Source organism: Taudactylus pleione, unplaced genomic scaffold, assembly GCF_031769625.1.
Source record: "Taudactylus pleione unplaced genomic scaffold, aTauple2 ptg000021l, whole genome shotgun sequence".
NCBI lineage: Eukaryota > Metazoa > Chordata > Amphibia > Anura > Myobatrachidae > Taudactylus > Taudactylus pleione.
Window position 1 is genome coordinate 2163939 of NW_028284423.1, and position 17853 is coordinate 2181791.

General features: G+C 40.9%; 1 protein-coding gene across 1 annotated transcript in view; it reads left to right on the plus strand.

The window, feature by feature from the left end:
• The window catches only part of GATB (glutamyl-tRNA amidotransferase subunit B), a 167522-nt gene that overhangs the window by 99807 nt on the left and 49862 nt on the right, over window positions 1-17853 (plus strand). Inside the window, exon 6 of the mRNA XM_088448261.1 lies at window positions 16643-16756. Within this exon, the coding sequence (XP_088304387.1) occupies window positions 16643-16756 (114 nt within the window). The remainder of the gene's footprint in view (window positions 1-16642; window positions 16757-17853) is intronic.

Here is a 17853-nt window from a genome sequence, read left to right on the forward strand (position 1 = left end):
AATCCACTGATGCATTTATCTGTTTGCCATGTTTATCTGTGTAGATGACTGATGGATACTAATCACTATGTTCTCATTTGCATGACTATACTGTATATAAAAATATTTTGATTGCTTAGCCACTCCCATATGGTTACAGTTGCCATGCAGTTTGTCATATTATTAATGCCCTGATGAACTTGTTCACAGATAATTAGTGTACAATATTTATATATGGATGTGCATATGATCATGTTGACTAGTAACCATACTGCTTATTATGGTTCTTCGCTTAGCCTGTGCTAGTTTAGATCATATAACAATATCATGGAATGGCAATTGCTTTTATATATATAGCTGCACATTCTAGGGTCAATTGACAATTAAAAACTATACGTAGCATTGGCAGGAAAGCAAATATGGTATTCATAGCTGCTTGTGTCTAAGTAATTGCAGCCACCAGCTTTTAACATATGGCCAATTAATTACATGTGCAGCATTTATTGCACATTTAATGAATACTCTATGCTGGGCAACATTATACTACAGGCTGTAATATCTCTAGGTCTGTACAAAATGAACTGTGAAGTCTTCCTTAATGCTTTCTCTTTCTAAGCACTAGTATATCACTACTAGTTATTTCTGTAACTGCGGGGGTTAATTGATTCCCTGTGTCCTGTGAGGTGTCAGCAATCGATTTGTTGGTCTTACAAGGATCATGATATACAGCATAGGCTTCGGAATGTGGGGGTGTGGCAAGGGGGCGGCTCCACCCAAATATTTCCAAGGAGTTGCGCCGCAGACTGTCAGGGCCTTGTAGCTTTACAGTAATAGGCTGCACAGCCCCTGCACCACATGGAGAAGGAGGTGCGGTCTTTAAGGTAAAACACTGCACATTACACCTCCGTGCAGTGCAGGGGTTGTGCAGCCTATTACTATAAAGCACAGTCCTGACAGTCCGCGTGGCCGCCGCTTAGGTAAGGGGGAGGGGCAGGGGCGTCCCCCCACAACATAAAATCTTTTAGACGCCCCTGATATACAGTATACTTTCTGTAGTTGAAAGGGTTAATTGGTTGTTTCCTTGTAAAAGTTAATTGACCATTTAAATGCCTGGCTTTATATGTAGCACATGGCGACTGAATTAATCGTGATCGGTATACAAACGGGCTCATGTAGAGTTTGGATGTAAACGCATATTGCAGTTTTTTTTATACCGCAAATGTGCACTAAAAAGGATTAAAGGGGGAATTCAATTAACCCCGATAACTTATCTGGGGTGAAAAAAGGTGGTAGCCTCGGACTTCAACGTCGGGGCCTATTCAATTACAGCCCTTTTTTCTCGCCCGCTTAATTATCTGGTATCGGGCATTAACACACAGGTCTGGGCACTTTTCCCGGGTACTATGTGTTAACCCACTGTTTGCGCCCGATAACAGGCTTTTTATCGCATATATCTTTTCGGGTCTACTCAGACCCAAAAAGAAATATGCGTTTGTACAGTGCTGCAGCTGACTTTGGGGTTAGCTGAATAGCCCCAGAGGATCAATTAGCCCACCTTAAATTACCGCGACTAATTGAATTCCCCCCTAAGTCTCATGCTGTATGACTACTGAGATGTATCTCCCCATTTTGTCACTCTGTGCTTAGATAGAAGGAGTAGATCAGAGCTGAGTACAGTAACGCTGTGTGAACATGCCTGATCAGCTGGGTAAAGTTCAAAAAGCCACTGGTTGCGCACACACACACAGTGGGGCAATGTGGATTTGTGTGTATGCCTCTTTGTGGAGCGATGCAGAGTCATATGCATTTTGATCGCATCTATTAAGAAGTGTAACGGGTCCCTTCTCACATAGTCAAACTTCATTGATGTTAATGTGACGTTGGGGTATGCAGAGTTGGACAAAAGTAAAAAAACAAAATACTCCTGTTTGGAGGCGTATCTTTTGCACTTAGGGGGCGATTCAGCGTGCAATGCTGAACATAGATTCTATATAGTCGGGAATCTGCGCATGTGCAGGATGGGTCCTTTGTGTTTGAACGCAGAGCGTCAGCAGACTGTCAGTGATTGACAGTCTGCTGCCGTTTGGGAGCAGATTTCCATTCGGAGACGGAGATTTCCTGGCCTGTTTCCCTTATTTGCGATGGTCGGCCTGCGTGATCCCCTGGTCACTCAGCCGGCCACGGATCATGCAGATGATCTGATGCTGCGTCCGTGGACGCAGCTCAGATCATTAATGCATGCAGGAGGCAAGACGCCTCCTGCTGCATTAACATAATAGCAAGGGGGTGACTCAGCACTGGTTGGAATTGCAAAGCTGCATTCAAGCAGCTTTGCAATTCCATCCAGTGCTGAATCACCCCCTTAGTACAGGGTAGGGACAAGTGCACATGGTTGATAATTAGCAGCAAACTAGGGGTGCACATACAGCCGATACAATAATGTGTATATATATTTATTTATTTCACTTTTGATTATAATCCTGGCTTTTTTTCCTTCCCTTCGCTGTCTTGAATTTTTTTTCATGTCTTAAGTAACTTGCTCATTGCTAATAAAAATTAAGGGCGTGTAGGGACAGTGTGTAAGGCTTTTTCACATGATACAAATGCATTTTCTGTAGCAGCATCAGAGGGTATCAAGTACATGATAAACAGCCTCGGAACACATTATCTTCACTTCGTCTTCTCCTGTGGGACTTTAGCAAATGTATATGTGTGTTCTGTTTTTCTGAGTGACTAGAACATCACTTAATTGCTTACTTTGTAGCAGTTTCATAGCGGCTTATTTTTTTCCATTTTCATATTTCATATTTGTCATATTTAATTTACAAATCTAGAGTTACATTGACAGCACGGCCAATAAACTGTGTCAGAAACCTGGCACTTTCTAACAGTACAGTAATATACAGCAATGATTCATTTTCCTTTATGTTGCATAAATTATACACAAACCGAACTGTGAATATTAAATTCAGTCACCAAATCATCAGTAGTTCTCTGCTTTGATGCTTTTTTACAATCTGTATATAAAGTAGCTTGCAAAAATGTTCAACCCCTACAAAATCAACAGATTTGCCTGTATAACAAATGACACTCAGATTGTTCCAGAGAGTATTTATTGTTGTGAACCTGTAGGCTAGTAAAGTAAAATTTCAATTACATATTCATTATTTGCAGATTAAAAAAAAACAAACTGAAAAATGATGCTAGTGTAAGTCTTAAACACCTGTGCTGTGGAAGGACCACTATTTGCGTGCGCTCACTCTGAATCAGGGCGTCCCTTTTTTTTAAGATTCCGGCCTCCAGGCCGCTCGCGCAGCTGTGGGTGACCACCCACAGCTTGTGCGAGCGGCCTGGCGATGGTCGCAATTATTGCGACCATCGGCATTGCGAGGAGACCCTTGTGGTAGTGTCTCAGCACTCTCAATGCCAAGTGGACTTCCAGCTCTAATAGAGCCGGAAGTCCACTACTGACATCGTGATGTCAGTAGGGCCGCCCACAAACGGCAGACGTTCCTTCAGGAGCGCCTCCGTTTGTCCAGCCACCCCCCCTACCCGCCTACAAAATGGGGCGAGCTGTCGATCAACATCTGAAATAACATTGGTTATAATGTGAATTTGAAGGAAAGTCCTGAAAATGAAGACCAAAGAACATTTTAAGAGCTCTGCATACAAAGTACCCCTTGAGTTCTCTAGAAAACATCAGAATGACTCAGCTAAAATGTTGGATAAAGTTTTGTGGTCAGTGGTTTCAAAAATGTAGCTTTTCTGCCACAATTGAAAACACTATGTGTGGCACAATCCTAAACCTGCTAACACCCAATAATGAAGTATGGGTGTGACAGCATCATCTAATGGAGATGCTTTTCCTGCTGCGGGGAATAGGCATCTTGTGAAAATTGGAAGACCAATGGGTGATGCAAAATACAGGAAGATACTGCAAGACAACTTGCTAAATAACTAAAACTTGGGAGAAAGTTCACCCTTCAGCAGTACAATGTTCCCAAGCTCAAGGTCAAGGCAACACAGATATGGTTGAACAGCATGAAAGTGAGTGTTTTACATTGGATAAGTAAAAGTCCAGGTATTAATCCAATTGAGTATTTGAGGCACTATTTGAAAATTGTTATTTGAAATTTGCAATCCACAAGCATCATCCAACCAACATGGAGGAGGTCCGTAAGGAAGAATGGGCAAACATCACTCCCAAACATTGAACAAACCTGGCAGGAGCTTCCCCAACAGACTTAGGGCCTGATTCAGAGCCGCTCGTAAGCGGCCGCTCGTTCGTTCCGAGCGATGTTTGCCCAACTGCGCATGCGTACGGATCATAATACGCATGCGCGAACCAGTCAGTGCGGCCGAAAATCGTTTGTTCGCTAAATAGCGAATGGCTGCTAATATGAGTGACAGAAGGAGGCGTTTGTGGGTGGTAACAGGGGAAAGTGCTTGAAAACGGGGAGTGGAGATCCGTTCGCAGGCGTGCTTAAAGGTGAAAACGGGCGTTTTATGGATGTGCATAATTAAAACAGCAGCGTCATTGAGCACGTCACTGGGTTATTTTATAGCCAGAACTGCTCGCAAAATTGTGGTAGCAAAAACCAACCACAAGAATAGCGAGCAGCTCATACCCTGGTCGATGTACTCGATTAATCTAATAAATAGCGGACATGACGTAGGATGTGAGCGGCCAGGCGGCGTAGTTTCCCAAAAAACGACCGCAAGTTTTGTTCGCTCGTTCAGACCTAGAGGTGTGAACAGACCGCAAAGAGCGAACGGTTCATTTGAATAGCCAGCCCTTTTTTTTGAATGAACGACCGCAAATAGCGACCGACTCTGAATCAGGCCCTTAAGCTGTTATTGCAGTCACAAAGGTGTATCTACCAAGTACTAGTCTGCCGAAGTGGAATACTTACATGCAAGCAGCATTTTCCAGTTTTTATTTAAAAATTAAATCTGCAAGCAAATAATAAATTATGAGTTTAAAAGTTGATTTGTCTACTTGTTTTCAATAAAACTGCTGTCTGGAACAATCTGTGTAAATGTAATATGTAATACGGACAAATCTGTTGACTTTGTATGGGGGGTTGAAAACTTTTGCAAGCCACTGTATATGTGTAATTTTCGTATCAACGTTAGGCGAAGGATAGTTTAATGCCAATACTGGCTGTAGTGCTAGGTGGCTAGAATGTAGGTATAAGGGCCTATAAACCCAGCAGGCATGCATTATCCTCCTCCCCCCTGGACTGGAACTTGGATATCTGTAGAGAAGTGCAGAGCAGAAGGGTAATTTCTTTCTCCTGCAATTCAGTAATAGTGATGAAATTGTGAACTGTTGCCCACTTATCAAAGGTCTTATAATGCTGAGATGCATGAAAGACTTTTTTCAATAAAATACTAATTCAAGCTAAAAACTCAGCTAGAGCCATTAGATTAACCAGGATTGTCTTATAACCTTATTTAAAAAATGCCTTATTATTGCATATCTCTGAGTCCCATATAGTTTTACCATTCTTTATTTTAAAGCATTTACTTGGAATTGTACCATTTTTATTTTATACTTACGAACTTGACTGTTAAACCCCTTGTTGCCTACATTATGCCCACAGAGGGTACTGACCCTGCTTTTGCCAAAGCTAAAGACCAAATGTTGATGTAAAATTGTGTTCAAAACTGAATACTCCAAATTAAACTTTATCTAAATGGGTCCTTTGCATCAAGTGGGTTCTGTCCCTTAAAGGTGAGAGAACATCAACGGAGCCTTCACCTAATATATTATCAGAGCCTCCACCTAACATACCAGGCCAGGGTTTATATTAATCAACAGGTTTTGAAAAGACATTTCACAGCATCATATGGTTTTTTTATGTTTGCTACATTGAAGGCCTTGGGTCTTCACATGTTGGCTTTGATATCCGTTCCTAAATATATGCCCATCGCTAAAGTTTTCACTAATGACTACAGTACATATGTTTTTTTTTATTACCAGTGATTTGTATAGCGCACACATATTCCGCAGCACTTTACAGAGCATATTTGGACACTCACATCAGTCCCTGCCCCAGTGGAGCTTACAGTCTATATTCCCTACCACATGTACATGCACGCACATACAAACTAGGGTTAATTTTTGGTAGGAGCCAATTAACCTGCTAGTATATTTTGGAGTGTGGTAGGAAACCGGAGCACCCGGAGGAAACCCACGCAAGCACAGGGAGAATATACAAACTCTGCACAGTTAGGGCCGTAGTGGGAATCAAACCCACGACTGCTGTGAGGCAGTAATGCTAACCATTACACCGTCTGTGCTTTTCCTATGTTGTAATAAAATCGAGCCTACAGACTTGGATTAAGGTGGAACTCAAAATTTATTTGGTTCACTCACCGGATTTAGATGTTGGAACCTGTAGCAACTGGTGTCCTGCTGGCATGCTTTTACTCAAACGTCTGATCTCTCCCATTGCATTTAAACTGTTAGAAATCCTTACAGTTCGTTTTTACTGCTTTCTTTTTTTGTATTCTAGTCAAATTGTGTTATTTCATTGCTGCCATGGAATAAAAGAGGTGAAGATTTATGGGTGACATTGCCTTTGACTACTACTCTGTGCTACGATACTGGATTCTCCTAAGGAACTTCCATTTATTGCTTATCACAAATTTACCAGATGCTTCACCATGCCTCATTAACAAAAGTATCACTACTGAAAAGCTGCTCTTAATTACGCCAGTATGCATGATGAAAAACGCAAATGAGAGCTCTCTCAGTAAGAGTTGTCCTTTGCAAGTGAGAGACTTCTGGATCTATGGGGTCTATTTACTAAGCCTTGGTTAGAAATAAAGTTTATGGAGATAAGGTGCCAGCCAATCAGCTCCTAACTGTAATTTTTTAAACACAGCCTGTGACATGGCAGTTAGGAGTAGTTTGGCTGGTACTTTATCTCCATCCAAGGCTTAGTAAATAGACCCTCTGCGCATGCGCAGGAGGACGCACACCACAGGCGTGCTGGGAGGGATCCGATTAGATTCCCCCCAGGGGGACGTCGCGAATAGAGGCCCATAGGCTTCTATTGGGCAACGCCATCTGAAGATGACGTTGCTCACCGCTGCAAAGCCTCAGAATGTATTGCATTCCGGGGCTTGATGCATATGAGAAATGCGGTCAGAGAAATGCTGTCAGAAAACAGCATTTTTGGGGGCTTGACTGCATTTCTGATTTTGCTGCATCCTGCTCCTTGTCAGAATGAAAATGATGGCTCAAGGGAAAGCTACTGTCACATAGTTGAATACAAAGACGCTGGTGTACCTTGTTGGAGCAGACCACATTGAGGAAGTAATTCTTCAGAAAAACACTGGGATAATATGTCACATTTACCAGGAATCAAAGAACTTCACATTCTGTTCTGCATGTTGCGTCTGGCAAGAAGACAGCACTTTCCGTCGGGAATGATGTCCATGCAGGCAACTTCCAAACTGTTCAGCGGGTGGATAATGGATAGAACTTCAAACTTTGTTCCTGGTGAGTGGGTAGTAGTGAAATATGAGAGAGAGTATTATAAAGATCATGTCTCAAGATCAACTCGAAGTCTCTGCCATGGTTCCAACTGGTGCCCAGTTGCCCAGTTACAAATGGCCACAACCCCCGGACTGTGCTGAATCTAATTTCTCCTCCCATTGTAGTGAGCAACAGAGGACTGTTCAAGTTCATTGATTTTTAAATCAGTAAAAAAATACTTGATAAGTAACATCATAATGCTTATTAATGTTAATTTGTAACTCTTATTGCAAGTATAATATTTAATAGTCTGATGTGTATATTACAAATAGTAAATTTTTATATATAAATGCTTTCATGTGAATTATTACTGCAATGTTTCTTCAGCCAATATATTGTTTTTAATCAGTAATAGACATAGTTTTACTTATGGTAATTTTACCTAAAGGTGTAAAAGTCCTGTACGAGACACCCCTGTGCCATATATTTAACATTGGTTGACAAATTAAATTATAGCTCTTATAGGTTTTCATAATATAACAGGCTCTTAATAAAAGAGTTGAATTCAAATATCAAGTATCAAGTAGAAGTGGTGGACTTGGCTTGTCCCATTATTATTATCATTTATTTATATGGCGCCACAAGTGTTCCGCAGCGCCTTACAAAGTACATAAACAAATAAGTAACCAGCGACATACAATACAAAGCAGGACATGGATAATAAACATAGCTATGTTAGCGACCTCTACACCCACATAAGCAGCCAAGTGTTAGTTGCCCTAGTGGGGAGTAAGAGATAAATGAAAATACAGCAAGGAGAAGCACAAGAGGGTAGAGGTCCCTGCTAGAAAGAGCTTACATTCTAAAAGGGAGGGGCAGACAAACAGGAGTGACACAGATGGGGTAGGCGGGGCGGAAGGAAGATGTAGCAGCAAGTTAGGATGAGAGCTGGAAGGCTATAATGAAGTAGTGGGTCTTAAGAGCTTGTTTGAATGATTGTAGAGAGGTGCAGAGTCTAATGGGGAGAGGGAGAGAGTTCCAAAGGTGGGGAGCAGCATGGGCAAAATTTTGGAGGTGGGAGTGGGAGGAAGTAATCAATTGGCATGAAAGGAAACAGAGAAAGAATGGTCATAGAGGTAGGAGGACAGCCAGGAGAGAGCAGTGTCATAGACCAAGGGAGTGAAGGATATGCAGCAGGAGAGGGTGGTCCACAGTGTCAAAAGCAGCAGAGAGATCAAGGAGAATGAGAAGAGAGTAGTGGCCTTTGGATTTGGCAGCAAGGAGGTCGTTGCTGACTTTCATGAAGGCAGTTTCAGTGGAGTGGAGAGAACGGAAGCCAGACTGAAAAGAGTCAAGGGAGTGGGAGGAAAGAAATGTGGTGAGGCGGTTGTAAACAATACGCTCAAGGAATTTGGAGGCAAAAGACAAGAGATATATGGATCGGTAGTTAGAGAGAATGATAGGATCAAGGGTAGGTTTTTTAGGAATGGTGGAGACAAGGGCATGCTTGAATGGAGAAGGGACAATGCCAGACGAGAGGGAGAGATTAAGGAGGTGGGCAACATGCAAGCAGGCAGAAGGAGAGAGCTAGTGGAGGAGGCGGGAGGAGATGGGGTCAAGGGGGAGGACTGGATGAAGGCCATTACTTTCTCTCCAGATACAGGTGAGAAAGATGTCAAAGTCGGTAAAGTGGATGGGGAAGGCTGATACGGGAAAGGAGGAAGTGGACTGGGAGGAGATGAGATTCTTGAAATATTACTGTTTTGAGAGGGAAAGGGCAGCACTGTAGGATGACAGCAGAAATTTGAAATGGAGAAAATCTGCCTGAGAGTGTGATCTTCTCCACTGTCGCTCAGCGGTTCGTGAAAGTTTTTGCAGGTATTTGATGCATTTGGAATGCCAGGTGTGTATTTGCAAGGGTGAGTTCTGATCTGAGATCGGGAAGGAGTGGCAATCCTACCCTGAGGATACAGGCAGGAGCTGGGTACAGGAGTTGGGAGATACTGCCAGTCTGCCGTCCCTGGACCTTGCTCCCCGGAGAAGGTCCAGCAAAAGTCACACAGCCAACGCATATGTTCCCAGCGGAGCTGTTCCAGGTGTTCAGCTGGTGTGCTGGCTGGAGCCAGGTGATTGGTCGGCGCACACTGCTCCTAGTGGGCAGTGGACAATCAGGCCGAGCACGGACGGAGAAGCCATTTCCCTGAGAAGCATGGAGGCACACAGCATGATATGTTAAAACTTGTACAAGTGTCCTGTACGTGACGGGGGAATGGCCAAGCACACTTTGCAGTTTAGCAGTAATTTTGTCGGCTACATTCCATTTTTCGCTTTGCTCGCTTTTCCTGAACATTTTCTTACAATTTGATATCAACATATTTATAACCAGGTTGTTCTGAACCTCTCTGTAAAGCATGTGTATAGCATGGACTGCTTTCAGATATACAGTAAGGCTGTCTTCATCAGATATCTAGCCTCATCAGTTAGAAAGAGAAGGACATTTTCTTTTTACACCAACTATCCAGAATAGCTTCATAGTATTGCTGAAGAGCTTAGCATAGCAATAGTGATTTACCCTTTGTATTGCTTCACATGTTAGTAAGAACACTTCACCGGCCTGGTCATCTTTTTAGAGTGCCAACAACAACATTTGCTACATATCCTCCATGTATGTAACTGTATATTTCTGAAGTTACATTGTCATGATTGTTAGTCAGGTGCATATAGAAACTGTTGTAATTCCTACAACGTTCACCTGATTTGGATGTAATTACCCTCAAATTAAATCTGAAAATCTGCAGTTAAAGCACATCTTGTTAGTTTCATTTCAAAGCCATTGTGGTGAATAGAGGCCAAAATATGAAAATTCTGTCAATGTCCCAATATTTATGCACCTGACTGTATATATCAATAGGCAACCTTTAGTATTTTTTAGTGTATTATAATTACCAGCTTTGTGAGCTTCTAATGACCTTTACTGCGTATTGTCCAGCTGCAGGGTTAAATATGTATCTAAGAAGATGCCATATATAGTCTATTAGGACTGCCAGCAAATGATTCAACAGACAGATAATGGTAAAATGATGTGCTCTTATAAATTCCGGGCTTGCCCTTCTCACCAACATGAGGTTGGCCTGGGAAGTGTCACCCCTCTATACCTGAGTGATAGCAAGCTCTGGACAAAGGGCCATAAAACCTAATTAGCATCAGCACAAGTCAGTAAGTCAGCAGAAGGGGGGCTTTGTGACAGCCCAAGCAGGCATAAAATACCATGTTGAAACTTCGTACATTTCTTGGGAACCAATCTAACATTAGGAATTTCTCCATCTTCTTTTATCTCCCAGCAGACAGATTCATGTAAGTGAGACTGTTCTCTTCTTTGTTTCCATTTTGTTTATAAGAAACCTATTTGCCCCTGCTTTATTTGTATGTCATTCTTATTAATTGTTTTTGTATACTTTAAGCATTGTAAGTATCTTCTCACATTAAACTTCATTTAATAAGATTGGTCTCTGATTCTTATCAGATCCATTTTGCCTGTAGACTCAGTTTATTCATGCTTCATATCTGTACTAAAGGTTATTATTCGGGCAATGATAATTGGGACTTAAAAGTAATTGCGTAAGGCGATCAGAAACTTCTTACTTGGAGTGTGTTGCTCCTGATCCAATTTCTGTGGTGGCATTTATTGGGAAATAAATAGGGAGTCAGATAGATCCTGGGGAGTTTAATTTCTGTAGACAGACCAGGTGGTTGTTTTTTTTATTAACTCTGTGTTAGACCCACGTCACAGCAGCTCAAGTGAGTGCTGATTTTGACAAAGTTACGGACAGCGTTTAGAGATTGGAGTGTCTTAGAACCAGGTCAGTGACATACAGTATTTGCTCTAAGAGCTCAAACACACAAAGTGACCTAAAAACCATAAATAATAGCATTTACCTCCAGTCCAACCTAGTGTTATATAGATTTTTTTTTTCTTTTTTGTATTTATTGTGGAATAATTTCTTTTAAAGATGTTTGATAAATAAACTGTAGGTATTTGTGTTGGTAAACAGGCCGTGGGTAACACAGTGTCCATTGAAACAGCAGATTCATAATAAATGCATCTGGTTTTATACGTAACAATGGGTTGGATACTGGATGCCGGCACTAGGATTCCGGCTGTCAGAATCCCAATGCCCGCATCCCGACAGGCTTAGGATACCAGCACCTGTCGGTAAGTATCCTAATCCTGCTCCTCTCCCCCCACAGCCTAACCCTGACACCAACCTCTCCCCTGTCCCCCGCCCCCCCAACAGCCTAACCCTAATCGTAACCCCAGTACTTATCTTTGGAATGCAGGCGCCGGGATTCTGACTGGTGTTGGGATTCCGGCGCCTGTATCCCGACCGCCGGGATCTCAACTGTATCCCGTTACAATGATTAGTCCCTTTTTTATATTTTGATATATCCAAATGTTGTTGCAGAAGAATGTGTGACAGAAAAGAAAACGCTTCAGTGATCCTAAAAGCATCTGGAGCTACATTTCAGATTGATGTCTAACCAATATAAACATTTATTACAGAGGTGATCTCAAGTCAGGCAGACCATAATTTGCTAATATGACCTCCTTCCATTCTGAGGAGTGAGCAGCTTCTAATTGGTATCAGTTCAGACTTAAAAACATATTAGGATGAAAATTAATTCACATTACCATAAGAGCAGTGTGTACCTTTGCTGACTTAAATTTAGCTACCCAGGTAATTTACATCGTAATCACAAGAAAAATAATGCAATTGAAGATACTGCCCCATGTATGTAGTGTACTGTAATAAAGGGGGTTACTGTGTACCATAGAAATATTACCAAAACAGTATGTTACTGTATTATTAAAATAGGAGGATACATGTTTGAGTTTCATTGCTCTTGTCTTCAGGAGCAAATAATGCCAGGAATGCATGTACGTGTATTCACAATCATCCACTAAACACAATGGAGAAAATTCAGAAGGAAAGGAAGCTGATTTCAAAGGCATTCCTCTCCTCCTTTGTCAGGCAAATGATTACTATAACCATATTAGCTAATTGCATTCTTGTCTTGATGTCAGTCTCCTGCACTCATGCGCCGTTCTTATTGGTATACATCAATACACAGTTATCGGTAACAGGTCCATACAAAATTCTAATGTAGACCCTGCAGTTGCCTGTCCCTACAGCAATAATGTATGATGTATGGATGCTTTGTGCATACAATTTATTAAGAATGTACAGATGTGTCCTCGCACATCTATTCTGAAGGCGTCCCAAATAGCCCCTCTCAGCTCGCCAGGTCCCTGTGAGACTCTGCTAGCGCCGGGCATCTTTTTTTTTTTTTGTTGCAAAAAATGCGTCTTATTTGCGATTCGACTAGAATGCACCAGGAGACTCTGTTGATTAATTTGCTATGCGACACTTGTATATCTGTGTGCGACTTAGTCTTTGAATCAGCATGCGCAGTGCTAGGATGCAACGGCCGCAGATTTTTTTCACGCCACGTTCAGTTTACAGACTCAGTCACACACAGATATACAAGTGTCATTTATCAAATGAATCAGCACAGTCTGCTGATGTGTACTAGTTGCATCACATTGCGAGTTAGATGCATTTTCGGCAAAATAAGACACCTGACGCTAGCAGAGTTGCACAAGACCTGGCGGCTCACTCATACAAGGCATGTCGCGCTGCACGGCGTATAGAGGCTAGATGTATGAGGACACATCTGTACACCACTTATGTTTGAATTGTAGATAAAATCTATGAATAGATGTCCTAAAATAGTTGCAGCTCTATTCTATGTTGATTGAATTACATCCAGATTGTGACTGCAGCCTGAACTAGTTTTAGTTTGGCTGGGAAATGTGTTAAGTGTTTTACCAGGACCATTTATTTTATCTGCTGCATGATTCTGCTATCTACACCCACTGTCTTAAAGGCAAAGAGAATACCAGTATGTGTGTCATCAGTGTGCATGCAGTAAGTCTTTGTGACCTTAAATATTAATATGTACCGTAGATGTATTATATATACTCCACAGTGTTTGAAGTGGGAATTTAGAAGTGGCAGTATGTTACATGTACCAGAATAGCCTTGGTCTGTTGAGCCCTTGAAACTTCAATTTTATCCCTAATTTTAGATGCTTTTTGACACAAAAATCAAAAATATAAAGAGATTGCACTTAGTGTAACTAAGCAGTGTCAAAAAGTATCTCAAATTATGTCTCTGTGTCCCCCTATTCTCCCATGTCACAGACACCCAGGAGAGATACAGATACACCCACATGGTACACACAAACATAGAGATATAGAACAGACTGTATGTGAAGTACTAGCCTATGGCATATTAGAACTTCAGGTTTGTTCACTCTGCTGAGGGGGGTAATGTTTTGTCAAAACATCCTTTTCAGATTATTTAACTTCTTAAATCATGTATGTTTTACCGTTGTATAGGTATGTACTGTAAGTTTTCTGGTTCACAAAAGTTTGCCCCCCTGTTGCAGTAGAAACCTGTACTGTATAGCTAAAGTTTTGCGTATAGCACTTTGTTTTGTAACATGTTTGTTTGTAATAACTTAGGCATGTGTGAGTAGGTTGCATTTGAAAATATGATATCTGGTTAATTCTTTAGGCAGCCAATGCATCTGCACTGATAATTTTGTCCAGCTTTATTTTATCATATATGTATATTTGTATCCGAAAAATCTGTTATCTTATTATATTATTGCAGGTTGTTCTTCAAACTCATTCTCTGACCTGTCCAACTTTTCCTTCCAAATTTAGCTTTTTTTGGACCTGCTCCTACCTGTGTGTCTGTAACTATCCTTCTAGCTGGACATTTGAGTGGCTTTACATGATATGCTAGATATCTCTTGATACGGTGTCACAAGCTGGTATTTTACACATCCTACAGTAGCTTGAAACAGTGTATTACAAGATATATTATGTCCAGCCAGGAGTATAGTTAAAGGAGGGCACATCTGTAAATTGTGTCAAATTTGTCTGGCAGGCTTCTAAATTCAGTAGTCAATATTTTATGCGTTATAACATTTGTAAAATCTCTATAAAGCAATTTGTTAAATCTCTGCCAAGATGTATATACTTTCTAGTCATGGACTCAAAACCCTTCCTCTACTTCTCCTTTTGAGGTCCACTCCATCCGTCTTTTCTATTGGCTCCACCTTCATGTCGCTGTCATTTATTGCCCCCTAGATAGTGTATTCCCAATCCTTTGACAACTTTGCACTCTGGCTCATATATTCCCTATCCATTGACCTCCTGTACCTACTCTCATATGAGGTAATGCCAATATCCCTGTTGATGGCTCCACAGCCTCTGCTACCACAAAACTTCTTTCACTTAAATTCTACTTTGGTGTCCCCCACAGCTGTGATGGATACTGCTTTGACCTTTTCTTCTCTAATGTTTGCACCATCTCTAGGTTCTCACACAGGTTATCCTGGAGCCTTACATCTTCCCCCTGCCATACACATCTAAATGCATATTAACACAGCGATACTTAAAAGCTCTTTACTCATCTTCACTAAAACTGCTCCTCTCTCCCGTCGCCTTACATTTGTCAAGTTTTACAAATTTGATACGTTTGCTTCTTCGGCGTCCCGTTTTGGCCGTCTTGCTGCAGGCGCCACAGAGCACTTCCGCCCGTGGGGATAACTTTGGGACGTCCCCAGCGTAAGCATCTCCAGTGTCCCCTAGTGGATGAAAGAGAAAATGGGATTTTGGTACCTACCGTTAAATCCTTTTCTCTGATTCCACAGGGGACACTGGACGCCCACCTCTGCGCTCTTTGCCTGCCTGTTCGGTTTGTTCCGTATGTTGTATGATTCAGTTATTGTGTGTTCTCTCTTTTTGTTACTCCATTTGTTCTCCATCTCCTCTCGGTCTTCATTTTCTAAACTGAGGGCTTGTGGGGCATAGAGGGGGAGGAGCTTCACACTTTTTAATTATTGAAGTGCCAGCTAAAGCTATCCCCAGCGTAAGCATCTCCAATGTCCCCTGTGGAATCAGAGACAAGAATTTACCGGTAGGTACCAAAATCCCATTTTTCAACCTTAGTTTTAAACCATGTTCTTGCACTTGCCAAGTAAGCCTACTTCCTGTCTCCTACTTTCCTCCCGTTCTTCTAATGCCATATTTCACACTTTGATGTCCACATATACCACCTTCTCCCACAGCTCAGGACATTGTCAGCCATTACAAACAACATATTCTCAACAATTGACAAATAATATAATTCTAGACCCCTCCCACTTTTAACTTTATTCCACAATCCGCTGTGAGTTTAGTTTCTCAGTAACTGGTGGCAATTACTCTGAGCATCTCTTACTCCATCACCATTCAACATACAGTAGCTGCTCTCTCTCACACACTGCATACTGGCAATTAGTTCAGCTCTTAAACCGGGTTGGGTACGGGATGCCGGGATATAAACCTGCCTTCTCTTCTGACACAAAACATGCGCTTATATTACCAATTAAAGATCACCTATGATCCGCTGAAACCAATAAGGATTATTTCTACATTGTCATCCTCTTCTGCTGCAACCCTTTCACTCCATTTGCCTTCATGACACAATTGTATTCCTACTTCTCTAACTGCTCCTCCTATTGCACCATTCCCTCCACTGCCAATATCTAAGGAGGTCCCACAAAGCTCTGTCCTCAGGGTTCTACTTACACTTCTTCTTCAACCAGCTCACTCATTTGACCTCAAGTATTACCTCTATCCTGATGCTGAAATTTTCACTATTTTGTATATAACGGTTTCTCTGGTATTTCTACATAGCACTGAAACAACTATCGATAGCTCACTGTGTCAAACACAGCGCTCATCATCTTCCTTTCTCCTAGAGTATCATCTCCTCTCAGATATTATGTTCAATCAATAACACAACAATTCCCTCAGTCTTCCAAGTCCAATGCATTTGTCACCCTTTATTGAACACATTGCTTTACTCCTTAGTACAGTATTCCTTGTAGGCCTATTACCTCCACCATATAAATATTGCTAGAATACACCCTCTTTTTAGTATACCTCCTTGAATGAAAGCTTGAATGAAAGCATAAGTTGTATTGTTATTTCACACATGTGCAGGTACAAAGGTTAACAAAATCAATCATGGTTTATTTGCTGGCTCTTTATTGCAGAGGGACAGTTGAGAGTTGATGCAAACATTTCTGTTCATCGTCCCGGAGAGCCGTACGGTGTGAGGACAGAAGTAAAGAACATTAACAGCGCACGTTTTCTGGCAAAAGCAATCGGTACTGTAACAATTTCTGATCGCCCAATATATCTCTATATATTCTAGATAAAATAGCTTATGAGAACATACATAATATTGCAGAATTATTCATACTGGTTGTAGTTTCAGTATGTCAGTTTCTATATACTTTATATTATATCTATATTTCTAAGCTTTGAAAAATATAGACTGCACGAACTCCGACATACATTATGGTGTGAAGTGACAGTGAACAGTTCTTTTTTTTTTTTTTTTTTAACCATACTTTACTCCACTACGGGTGTTCTTCTAACACTATTTTAAATAATTAAATAAAAGATACTGTATGTATTAAATATTAGAGCTCTAGGAGACTCCGAATATGTATTCAGTTAAGATAACCACATACCGTTTATCAAACCTAACCAAGGTATTCAAAGTGCACCTACCAACACACTGACCTTTTCATCTTTGTATGTGGAGGACTCTAATCATGAGTATGAGGTAGAGCGCCAAAGTAAATAAAATGTACAAAACATCTACACTTAAAGGTACTAGGGAAGAGAGACCTCTCCAATTTTAATATTGGAAGGAACCTATAATGTCAGGTTCTATGCAGGACATTTTTTTTTTTTGCTGTTTGATATACTTTAAATATAAATTTATGTCTTTTATCTTGGCCTTTAAAATATTAATTTAGGACAACACATGGGGTTTGTTTGTTGTAGTAAAATTTGCCAAGGTATATGTAAGCCCTTCTTAACTACATATCATTGTGTTTTTTACAATGCGCGCTCATTGAGATTGATGTACTGAAATAGAACAAAAGAAAAAGTTACGACAACAAACCACTTCACAACGAACACGGAATTATGAACTGTCACATTTGATAGTTATTCTATTATAACATGTTTGCTTATTTATAAAAAAAAATTATAAGTATTAGTATTATTTGAGAATTAATATTAAAACAAGGCTTCTCTCAATATAAAATTAAATATTTAATAACAACACAGATCACACTAAGAACACACTTAGTGCAATTGTATGGATGTACTGTATAAGATGTACAAGTCTTGAAAAAGCTCCAGGTACGGAGGGAAACGCATCGACGAAGGGATTAACTACATACTACTT